We start from the raw sequence: 13277 nt of genomic DNA, 5'->3' as shown, positions 1-13277 counted from the left end.
GTGAAATTTCAAAATTTTCTGATCCATAAAAGTATTTTTAATCTTAAAATGAAGTATACTTTAAATGATAGATTGGCAAGGCAAGATGTAAATGAAAAAAAGCATGAGAGAAACATTACTTTACTTACCTTAAGACTTAAAACAAAATTAGATATTTTGCATATGAAAGCATTGTAATGTTTACTGATAAATCTCATTAACATTTACTTCCTAATTTAAAAGTTATAGCATGAAAACTATAACAATCACAAAATAGATACGAAGTGTGTCCTAGGGACCGAGCATGAGTTGGAAGAGTTAAACATGTCTCATTTGAACCATGGACCACTTTCATTATGACATCTCTCTCTCTTTCTCACATTTATTTATTTCTCCATATTGCTTGTGGTTGTTGTAGATCTTATTTTTATGCATTGGATGCTTCTCATACTTTCTTTCACATGTCACCCTTGATCTTGTTCCCTGATCACTTCTTTCTTCTTATGAGTCTAGTGGCTCGAAAGTGAGGTCATTCCTTCTCTCCCATCAGTATCAGCCCTCTGTGATCATACTGATCCTGATAATCTCTTATATCTGTCTCAAACAGGCAGTGTTGTTTAACAAGTACAGCTCCATTTTGGAGTTCCATTATGATTTATTCCTGCCATGGGATCTCTCATCCTTTATGCTCATCAGATGGATTTGTCACCTCATTTGGATGGAGATGCTTGCAGGCTGTATCATATCACATCAAATCTACCACTTGACTCATACTCATACACTTTCGATGAACCAGACTGTTATATGGACTATGCCAACACCTTCATCTCCCATTACCTTTCCTATCTTGCAGTTTTGTCTCCCTCAGGATATTGCCTATTTCCAGTCACTAATCTCCAATCTTCTCATGTCTGATACATAAGTGGCTGTTTACATCCTTACCTGTTCCTGCTCTTATACAGTTCGCTTCTTGAAACCTACAGGGTATACTTACCTCCCAAACCTGCATCAGTCAAGGATAAGGAAAGGTGTTAAACCCATTCAATCTGGCTCGTAAAGTGCACACTGTTAAGATTTTCCACAAGCCAATCATACCACACCTTCTACAGAGTATCATGGAAAAAGTGAGCACCATGTAATCATCTACCCACTTTCCAAGACTTTGCAAGCCAGCTTTTCAAATTAAGTTTCATGGTAACCCATTATACTTTCCACAGTAAAAGACCTTTGTAGCAGTTAGGTCTCATTGGGACCAAGCACCTCTCCGGTGTCTCCCCAGCATGAATCCCCCTCCAATCTTTGAGTGCAGCACAGGAGATCCTCACCACTTCTAGTTCATGGTCACTGGGGTGGTCAACTTAGAAAGTTCTTTACCAGTTGTGTGACCTTTCTGGAGAGAGTCCAAGTGGACAGTACAATGTGATGGGAAGTAGGGCAGAGGTGTCCATGTCACTTTAATGCAGGTCACCTGCTCTTATATAATATGCCAATTTTCTGGTGGTTTGGCCAGCTGGATGGGGCTAAGTGTTCTCCCCCTGCAGCAGGAAGAGAACTTGGTCCATGTTCCTGTATGTACAGTAAGTATATGATACAACAGAACACATACCAAACATTATAGTGTAGTCACACTACACCTCATGTCTAACTGACAGATGTGTGCTAACATTTGTTTGGTTGGTCATGCACTTTTCTGTCCATCCCTGTAACTCACTGGCTTATCTGTCTTCCTCTTGTCATACTTCCATCTGGGCAAAACATATACCCTGTATGAGATGGATATGGTCTCCCATAAGTGTTGTCCCTGTTGTAAGCCCCCATTATAGGGTGTCACACTCCATGGGCTATTCTCTTCAGTTGCCTTCTCTTAAGGGAGCTCATACAGGTTTTTGCATTTGCACCAGCTCCTATATCACATCACTGTGGGATTTAAACTACTGTGTTCAGAGAGGTGAGGATATCATTTCAGATAAACTTAGAAAATATCTTTCTGATAGATGTTTATCACTCTGCACACCTTCCTACCACCGGTGCACATTATTCTTGCTTCATCTAAGAATGAAGTTAATTTCAAGTCCAAGTGCTTGTGGGGATCTATTGTGCATGGAGGATGTGTTGCCCTCCTATTTGTGGAGGGCTATTGTCGCATGATGATTACATCACGCTCTAGCCGAGTTCACATTAAAACATACGTCTTAGGTGGGAGATAGCTCAAAACTAGTGGTATGTACAATATCTCAAAGGCAGATGCACCAGGAATAGCTGTTGTGTGAGGAGAGGTGTCTATCAGAAATACATTTTCTGGTAAGGGAAATGTTAACATCCAATAATGTTAAAAATAAAGTAAATAGAAACTTTGTGAAGGAGGAGTTTTACCATGTGTTTTTCAGAAATTTGACCGTGTTTTCCTTTTTTATCATAGAAATATTTCACACTGTTGTAATTGATGGAGACAAAATATACAAGTTATTAATATTCTTTTCGTTCTAGGAAGCAGCTTGCCATCGGATATAATATCTAAATCTGAATTGAATATGACTCTAACTCTTAGTTCCTCTCAGCCAGGAGAACAAATTGTATTCATTTTGGATACTGTTTCTAAAGGTAAGCTTACAGGACAATTCCTGTTTCCTTTATTAGTTATACCTGTGTTTTGAAAAATTAATCTTATGTTTAGATATGTCAGTGTTTATTTTCTTTTGGGTGGATATTCCAGGGAAGCCAACATGGTTGTTGCTTTATCAGACATGCATTACCCGTGTCTATGTTGTACTGAGTCACTGTTGTTCAACCTAATCAGCCCTTTGGTCCGACAAATATATTGGCAAATTCAACCAACAAGCCTCTGAGTTGCTTTCACTTTAATGAGTATAGACTGTTTGCAAAATCCTCAACCAGTAAACTCAAATAGGTTGGTAGGCACATACATGCTTATCACCATGGTGTAACAGAGGTATTCTTAGTGTTACTGCTAGCATCAGTTACTTTCATAATATTTCATCACATCCTTGGCTAGTTGGGCCATTCTTGTTCTACAAGGTTTTAAGTAAAGAACTTTTTTACTTTTCCAGTCTATTAATCAATGAAATGATTTTATATTATAATAATCTGATAGATTTAGTATAATTAGTGTATACAAAGGGGTGTTTATGATCTGTATTAATGACACAAGAATGAGTGCTTATTTCATACAGCCCTTTCTTCTATCATCGATTATGTTCTACGTTATAGTCTGTATACATAGCAATGTTTACTATACTTCCAAACATACTTTTTTCATGTGTCATTTGCATAACCTCTAGCACCTTCTAAATTAATATAAATTGTTTGTTTATTTTCAGTAATTTGTTATATTTTATTTGTTAATTTCTCTACTCTCACACCAACTGTAGTAAAATCAGCAACATAGGGTAAAATAGAAAGTTGGAAAATATGCAGTACATCTAAATTAACCTTTCTTTCTAGAATGACCGCATGTTGTAATAGACAATTATACACTATTTATTCTTACAGCCAAAGCTAATAGACTTTTCATATCTGAGTTCATTTAACATTATTGCTACACTTGAATCCTCTCAGAGAATTTAGAAAGCCACTTATCACAGCCAGACAACTTTTAAGTAATTAAATGATTGAGTTACAACATAACACAAATGAATTTCATACAAACATGCCTTGAGTATCACAGAAAATGATTTTTATTTAAGTTTTGTTTCATTTAAGTTTGCGTATGTAGCCTAATAATTGCTAATTTTTACATTTTAGCTGCTTTTATAACAATAAATAAAAATATACATGAGAAACAAGAAATTTATTACTTAATCATCTGAACTCCCTTCAGGCAAAGCACTGATCCTTTATATTTTTGTAAAGATATTGGTGGTCCAAAATATTTTAAATGTTTATTTCAAATATAAAATTTAGAACAAAAAACATTATCATGCACAAAATATAGAATGTCCTAAAATAATAAAGGTCATACAAACAATCCGAGACAAACTATATAGAAAGCACATCAAGAAGAAATACCTTTAATGAATTCCTCTAGAGGACAAAATTTTCTCTCTGTTGGTTATAAGCATGTTTATAAAATAAGGACATATGGTATAGATAAATTCATTCAAACTATGACAAGCAGGGGATGGCCTTATTGGTGGGTGTCACAAATATCTTGTTAACTTGAGAAGGTGGTAGGTTTAGATTTTATGCTTAGACCCATCACTATCTATGGTTTGACTACATGGTTGATTGTCTTCTCTGATACCTATGAAGAGAATGGAAAAAATTTAAAATAGAGAAAGGGGAGATGCATCACATGACGCTTAGATGTCAAGATTAAGAACTTGTTTCATTTTCAAATAAAGATTTCAAATGTTAGATAATGTAAAACTATGATTATGATGACAGATGACTGTCCAACATGGTCTTTAAGTTGGTACTGACAGGTTTTTTGTTTTCTGCTACACCCTCTACATTTTTTGTTTAAGGCAATTTTCACAGATCCAAGTAGTTAAAGATGTTTATTCCACCTGGAGGCATCTTAGATATGGTAGTGACCAATTGTGTACTTAATGTCCATCTGGAACTATGCTTGATTGATGTCTGTGGGGTCATGGAGTTGGATGGAATGACATCAAGCTTATTAACTCTCAACACAGGCTTGGTTGATTTGACTGACTACATGACCACTTTATACTAATTTAAAATCTTTATAGCTTTGAAACTTTTAGTTTTTAATTTAGTATGTATATCTTCAGAAAATTTGGCAAACTTTCAGTAAACATTATAAGTCTTTCACATACAAAAAAATCATATTTTTTGTGGAGTATTTTTGTTACTAGTCCGTGTGCAAAGTGATATCCATGTTAAGATGAAAAATAATTTTCTTCATCTCAAATTTCATTTGTGTAATCTATAAAACCTCCTAAATACATTTCAAATGTTTATTTTCAGTAAAACAAAAATTATAGCCTCTTTAGATATATATTCAATATTCCATAAATACAACCTAAAATCCTATTTTCCTTATCAATAGCAAAAACAAACTGCTTGGATGAATTAATAGATTGATCAACTGAAACACAAAGTTCCATTTTTTCCCATAATACTCTTAAGGCTATTCGCATTAAAATTATTCTTATAATTGATATTATTATAACCTACATGCCTTACCTGGCATTTATTATAATTAAAAGCAATCTGCTATTCATTTACCTAACTTACCAAGTAATTAAACTTTTTGTAAAGCAGTGGGATCATCCTCACAGCCATGTATGTACATGTGATAATATATGCATCATTTGTTTCTATACCTGAAAAACATTTAATAATCTAGCTTTTTAGAAGAAAAAACACAGTATAGCATTTGAATTTATCATATTTTATTTTAGAATGTGTTCTAAAAGACTTGTTTATTTTTCAGAATATTCTGAGAAATGGAAGGATCTAGTGATAAGAAAAAGGATGAAAAAATACACCCAACAATCTATGTGATTTTCACATCTCTGGTGTTAGACTTACTTGGGTTTACAGTAATTCTTCCTCTTCTACCCTCACTTTTGGATTATTATGAAAAAAATGATAAGGTATGTATATATATATTACAGGAATTCAGTTTTAGTGTTCTTATGATATTGAATGATGAAATTAACAAATATTCGGTACAGTGAACCAAAATATAAGTTAAAAATAGAAAAGAAAGGTAGTTGTATAAATTACATACTTGTGCAATGCATTGTTTATATGTCTAACAAATATTTTAAATAGTCAACAGCTATGACAGTAAAACAGCCAAGTAAGTTTATTATTAATTTTTTTATATGTCATTGAAACTTCAAGGTGCTCTGAAGTGTTTAAATTTAAAAATACATTCTTGTGGTTATTTTACATACAAGAACATCACGAGAAAGGTGATGGATGTCCATCTTCAAACAGTAAAACAAAGCACTAATATATTCAAGTATTGATCTTAGAGTGACTGAATAGGTCCACAGAATAACAGGAGATTCAACAAGATATTAATTATGAAATAATTCTGAGTTCTTTGACTTTGAGAAAGAGACTGGATACAAGTTAAAATGCACCGCAAAAAAAAATCTTTATTTAGACTCAAAAACAATTAAAATTAGAGAGGCACTCAGTGGAGCAAATACCTGCACCACACAGTGTTGATCATATTTGGCTCTCAAAAAATATGAAAATTTGTCCGAGTGTCTGTTGTTATCAACGAACATGACCATTTTTGGCAGAACAATGAGGAATAATATTTTACATGTGTCCATCGTGTTACATCAAAATCCGATCATTTTTGACTGAGTTATAGAAGAAAAATAGTGTGAAAAATCAGTCTCCATGTTAACAGATAGATTTTATTGACCTTGCTGTAACCTTAAACTTTGACCTTGACCCTCCAAAACGAATTACTTCTAAGTTGGATCATAGTCCACATGTATACCAAATTTCATCCAAATTCATTCTGCCATTTTCGAGAAATCTTGCTAACAATCTCACCCACACACAGGGGTGAAAACATAACCTCTGTCCACCTTCAGTGGTGGAGGTAATAATGTGGATATGATGGAGTACAACAGCTTTACTATATAGTTAACTCTGTATATTCTCATAAATTATACAAATTTTTAAAAAGATTTTGTTAACATTGCTATTTACAAAGAAAGGACATAACCCTATCACGACAGGCATCCTTTACTGTGCATGTCACAAAGTTTTAGTGACTTACATTCAGAATTTTGTTAATCTACTTTTTGTTTATGTTATACTAATTAGTATAACATAAAATCTTAGCAAATAATCCATATTTTAATAGTATATAAGTCTTAAGTTCTTAATTTTATAGGGCAATATTTTAAAAAATCCTGAATTTCCCCTAGTATGAAACATGACACATTTTCACTATGCATTTTCTCTTCTCTATTTTATCCATCACCCCTCTAATAAGTACAAAATTAAGCATAAATTAATTACTATAAAATCATCATTGCTCAGATAAACCTTAATTTTTATAACTTTCAATTTTGTTTGGTTACTGAGCTATCCAATAGAAAATTAGACCCCTCTTGACAACCCACCTTTCACATCCTCTCTTTCAGGATTTGTTAATAGTTCTCTCTTATATTTAATTCTATATTATCTATAACCAATAGAAAGCCGGGGTTTTTCATTTGTCAAATGACATATTTTATAAATTTGTTTTCTAAATAGAGAATTGTCAGTTTCACTGTTAGTACAAGCTTTGTTCCCTTGGGAAAGATAACGACTAGCTTGGATAAATTTATGATGGCTCTTGTCGCATAGCTAGAAAGCCAGAAAAATTGTGAGAGTTAGAGGAAATTGTCTATATTTTGGCATGTTATTAGTCTGTGTTCTTTGGTGCATTATTTAATTAGATTAAAAAAGTTTTAGTGCATCACAGCCATTAGTATAAAAATGTAGGTAATTTACAATTGACAGCAAGAGAAAATAAGATTCTGATAAGTACTTTATTTCTTGTTTTTCATATTTATTATTATAAAAGTAACTAAAATTTAAAAATAGGAATCTGTTTTGGTTAGTTAAGGTTAGATTAGGTAAAATAAATAATAATGATAATATAATAAAATTGTTTTATGAGGCACGCACGCGAGCAGCTTGTAGGTAACATAATTTGATAGTGTAATGTGACCTCCACATTCCCCAAGTGATTTACAACTTATAATGGCAAAAATAGTAGTTAGACATGGTTCAAAGGGCAATAAAATTTAATTATAAATGGATGTATACTGTTACTAGTTTAAAGCTACTTAGGAGAAACAAATGTAGTTTCATATTACAATTTGAAGTCATTCTAGAAATAAAAAAAGGGTAATTTAGATTTATTTTTGATTTTGGTGATTACAAAGTCTGTCAAATTGACCAACATTGTATAGAGTTAGGGTAGAGAGAATAACAGATAAAATATAAAGAACGTATAGCAGTTGGTGAATTTTGGCAATTCAAAAGATCAGATAACAAAATAGCTCCAGAAACTTCAGGAATACAACTTTAACACCATGCACCACATTGAAAAAAACCATGGAAATGCTCATACATGATCCCAAAGACCATGTATCAAAGAAGAATGTAAAAACTGAAAAGAAGGAAAGCATGAGATAGTAAAGATGACCAACCTAAAGTAAAACAGAGTATTATCCAAGATGTGACATCAACAAGTGGTGATAATTAAGAACTAAAGTGGTATAAAATTGAACTGAAAGATGCTCAGGCAAAAAATACAAATTTGAAACCAACCATTCAATGGATCAAGAATAGTGCTGAAAAACTCTCATGGCAAACAGTTGCTCCATACAGCCCAATGACAAAGATGTACTGGGCACAATGGGATTCACTGTGCTCATACATGAAGGCGTGTTATGTCAAAAATGGGAAGATACCAGTTGAAACCTTGAACAATCCTAATGAACAAATAAAACAGTTCACTGCACTGTCCATTCATCAATTCTTTTTTTCCCGTCTGAGGCCTATGATGTGCAGATTGAATGATTTCTTGTCCATTGTCATCACTGGCTATTCTGACACAAGTGCATTCATTGATGGCTATCCTTGGCGATCTCCTGGAAGTGGTTTCAGCAGGTTGATTTTCTGCTCGCAAACTCTTCTCTCTCACTAACATACTTGTATGATTAAGGTAGACGACCTTAGACTTGGACTTCCTGTCTATCTGGATTCTGTAAACCACATCGTTGATTCTTGTAAATACAACATATGGCCTTTCCAAACACCTGCTTCACTTTGGAGTTTGTCCTTACTTGCAGTGGAGATTATATGGTCTTACCATATTTCTTTGATGGAATCCAGTCTTATCAGCACATCGTAGTGGCTTTTATCACTAGCTGATGTAAGTTGTTCTTATGTAAAGTCATATATGAAATCAGTGATGTTCTTTAGCCTCTTTGTATATTCTGTATAAGACTGCTGAATTACTGTCATCTGGATATGAATACAGGAGATCTAGTGGCACTTTAATTTCTCTCCCAAACATCAATGGTGATGGCATATTGCTTGTACTTTCGTGTACTGTTGTTTGATAATTTTTAAGTAGCTTATCCAATTATTTCTAATGTTCATCTAGATAAACAAATAATTGGTTTAAAAACTTGCAGTTGTCTTTCCACCACGTGGCCCTGGTCTTTTCAATACCAATAATCAGTCATATTACCCAAAGTTTCATTCATCATCTGAGAGAAGTTCTATTGGCACAGCAAGTCTTGAAACAAATTGTTTGCTAGAGTTTGTGCTTCCTGGTTAGGAGCAGCATATACTTCTGGTGAAATAGTTTATTACAGACATGATGTATTTATTTCCATTGTTACTCTGTGGCACATAGATAGCAAGTCTCCTGTTGGGCTTCAACACAATACTACTGTAACTGCACATGCTGTTTCTTTTGTGGCCCTTTTTGCTCACATAATTTACATCAATCCTGTACAGATTTCCAGAACTCAACCCAATATTAATGTGCTCTCTTACTCCCCCCCCCCCCAAAAGTGTCTTTTTAACATCAACTGCTGAAAGGTGATGGAGTTTTTCAAATTACACACATTGTACAATTGTACTGCTGTTATTGTTTCTCCTTCACAATCCAAGATGGAGGGGCAATTTTGTAACCTATACTTTTATTGTTATAATTTAACTGTTTGCTAGAGAGAGCTGCTAATCAAGATGATAAACACTATTAAAACACTAGAAAGTTCATAATAGTCCTAGAATCTAGAAATTTCCTATACTTGGTAGAAGTGGGAGTTCAGTATAAATGCAAGAATCAATGATTGAATAAAGTTATCCATATCACTGAGAGTTAGTGCTTCTGTCACCACACAGTGGTAATGAATTAACTTATTTCTTCTATAGGGTATCTTTATGTGTAGGCCTGATTTCAAGTATATAAACTTTTCAACAGAAATTCCAAAATTACTGTAGGCCTAATGCACTAATAACATTCAACAAAAATAAATTTCCTTGATTGATAACCTGAATAACTTACTGACTAGCGACCAGACACTATTTTTACCAAATAACGTCTCTTTCTGTCCGCAGTTCAATTACACATTCTTGCCGTCAGTTCTTGGCGGCTTATCTATACAAGACTGCCGCATATCTAGTAGCCTCTCGAGACTTCAGGAAGGGACAGGATCCTTCTAGAAGTTCATGACGTGTTACTAGCGTCACGTGACCCCCGCTGTCAACAGAAACCATTGCATGTGTCTATTTCAAGCCAACAAACTGCTAATGCTTCATCAGAGTAATGTAGACTATGTAGAAAATGTTACAACCACATGTAGCTGCGCTATAACTATAAAAGCATAATTTTTTTACATCACAAAAATAGGGGGGTTCTATCGAACCCCTGGGACCTCCCAATTGCGTACGTGCGTTCAATAAATATAAATTTTGTAAACCTAGTCCTATATTTGTGCTGAAAACAGGTTTATTTATTTATTTATTTCTACATTAGTTTAATTCATATTGAGTAGACGGTGTAATATTGTAGTATCTGTTGATAGAGGTCGCTTGTAATGTCTAAAATCGTGCGTGTGTGATTGTCATTCGCCGTTCTGGGTAAGTTGGTTTATTTTGAAGGAGTAAGGGTAAGATGTAACTGTAATTTCTAAATATGCAATTGAAGTTACTATTTAATTTTTAGCTTTGGTATGGTAGTATTTTAAAGTTAACCTAGTGTACATTTAAGACGACGATTGAATACACAGGGTGTCGCAGCATCTATCGAATTTACGGTACAACTACAACTTGCAAGTTACAACTCAAGTACTTGAACTTAGAAAAAATGTTTAAGTTGATTTTTTGCGTGATCTTACATTGCTTATATTATCTCTGTATTATTGTGGGAGTTTTAATTAAATTTTATAATGGGAATTTTCACGACATTAGCCACAAATAATAATTTTCTAAGACTCCAAGTACAATATTAGTATAACATAAATAAATTATTAGTATTACTTTAGTTTTTTAGTTTCCGTAAGTAACAAAATTTTCAGTTGTAACTTGTAATTGGGCTTGAAGTTGAACGTATAACTTGCGATTTATTCTGATTAGTTTACATAAACTCATTTGAAAATTTAATTATGAAAAAAATATTTTTATCGTGTTTTAAAGTGTATTTTCGGATTTTCCTAGTTTTGAGTTTAATTTTAAACTTTTCATTATCTTTAATGATATTGTTACGTCTGTGTTTGCTTGTTAATTTTTTGTAGAAATTCTTTCCGATGAAACTTCAGTGACATAAGTCCTTTCTTAACTAAAACTAGTTTATTCCCTCTCAATACAACTTTGCAATACACTTAATTTCCACAGTCACTTTAACTTAAACACATGCTAGAATTCACAACGATTCATGCACTTTACTTCGGGCTTGACTCTATTATCTGTCTCTATATCTTTATCTGCAATTCAATTCCGAATGAATGTCTCCTTTATCTGGTGCACTTATATACAATAAACGTGCGCGCGTAGTATGTACTAGCCTCTTCGTGAATATTCTAGACACTCGTCACGTGTTACCAAAGTCACGTGACTTCCGCTGTCGTAACAATACATTAAAACGTTTTCCATCATACTACTAAACCAGTACTAGTGATAGTGAAACCGACACAGGTTCATAAATTAAATAGTAAACACTGAAATGGACCCAAAATAGAATTAAAATATATAAATAGTTATTTTGCTTATAAAAGTTATAATTTATGCACATAACATCATAACAGTATTAACACATGCAAGTATGTACAGTATACAACATTTACTACGGTCAAAAACAACTTTTTTGTTTGCACAATAAACTTTTATTTGAAACTGATCCAGAGTCACAATTACACACAACGTTTTGATGCTTTAACACGTTATCTTTAGGATTACAGATCATAAGAACATTTCACTATTTATTGTTCCTGTCATATCTTAATTTTGCAGGATATCACACTATCTGCATATATTCTCTGCAAATTTATCATCCCTGTTTAATGTATTATTTATTTTCTTAAATTTAATTATTTGTGATGATTCATAAATACTTCTGCAGTTGTGGCATTATCATTTTCAGGTTGAGCTAATAACATAATTTTCTCCCACTGGATCATGTGTTGCATTATACCAAAATGTTTGGCTTATGGTGAAATATACATTTTTTATTTTAAGCATTTTCCTTATGTTTGTTATTTCTATGTTTTATGTCCCTTTTAGTCTGACCATTGTATATGCTTTCATATTCACAAATATTTTATAAATACATGTTTCTTTTCCATTATATTCAGTTTGTCCTTAGTTTATTTAATAATTGATTAATGTTATTTATGGATTCATATATAGGGTAAAATTAACCATTCTTTAGTTTTTTCAGATAATTTAATCAAATTACCATTATCAAACTTATGTTATTAGCCCAACCTAAAAATAATACCAGTAGTTTTCTTGAATCATTGAAAATAATTAAATTTAAGAAAAATGATAATGCGTTAATTCAGGATGAGGGAGTTTTGGAGAAGAATTTGTGTAGATGGAGTGATATTGTGTAAAACATTCCAATTAGGATATGATAAAGTATAACTAGTGGAATGTTCTTGTGATCTGTAACTTTAAGATGTTGCATCAGAGCTTTGAAACATTTAGAGTATAATGGTGACTGTAGATCAGTCCCAAATAAACATGTATATGGTGTAAACAAAAAGAAGTTGTTTTTAACTGTAATATTTATTTATGATTTTACATAAGAGTCCAAGAAGAATGTTTAGTATGAGTCATTTAATGATTTATTAGAGCAGGCTAATATGTAAAGTATTATGCATGAATAAATGTGTGTAGTATTTCATCACTTTAAGGTATTAGTGTAGTACATGCTAATATAACAAAACACAAATAGTACAAAGACTTTATTTAAATACATAATCAGTTGTATTAATTAGAAATGTATTCTTTATTTATTGCAAAATAAGTCTATAAGCAGGTCCATTCCCATGCATTTATAACAAAAGGTTGTAACGTGTCCTATTGTTGAGTGAGTTCTTTTGGATTCGTTGTGAATTACATCTGTTGCGTCATCGAGGTCACATGATTACTGTGGCGCCCTCTAGTTTCTAGAACTACCTTGTTCCTTCATGAATGCTCTAGTATTTACTAGATAGGGTAGGCTGGTATATATAAGAGGGTGGCAACGTGACGCGGGAATGGAATGTAATGTGTGTATAGACAGTGAGTAATTGAACTGCAGTCAGAGAGCACGATAGACGTTACAG

The 13277-nt window shown here is 33.0% G+C and overlaps 1 protein-coding gene across 9 annotated transcripts in view; it reads left to right on the top strand.

The window, feature by feature from the left end:
• LOC106459082 overlaps nucleotides 1-13277 on the top strand; it is an 86978-nt gene that overhangs the window by 27646 nt on the left and 46055 nt on the right. For all 9 annotated transcript variants that reach the window (XM_022385488.1, XM_022385480.1, XM_022385486.1 and 6 more), the window contains exon 7: nucleotides 2467-2580. In XM_022385488.1, coding sequence (XP_022241196.1) covers nucleotides 2467-2580 — 114 coding nt within the window. The remainder of the gene's footprint in view (nucleotides 1-2466; nucleotides 2581-13277) is intronic.

The sequence above is a fragment of the Limulus polyphemus genome, unplaced genomic scaffold (assembly GCF_000517525.1).
Source record: "Limulus polyphemus unplaced genomic scaffold, Limulus_polyphemus-2.1.2 Scaffold555, whole genome shotgun sequence".
NCBI lineage: Eukaryota > Metazoa > Arthropoda > Merostomata > Xiphosura > Limulidae > Limulus > Limulus polyphemus.
This window is presented reverse-complemented; position numbering and strand designations above follow the sequence as displayed.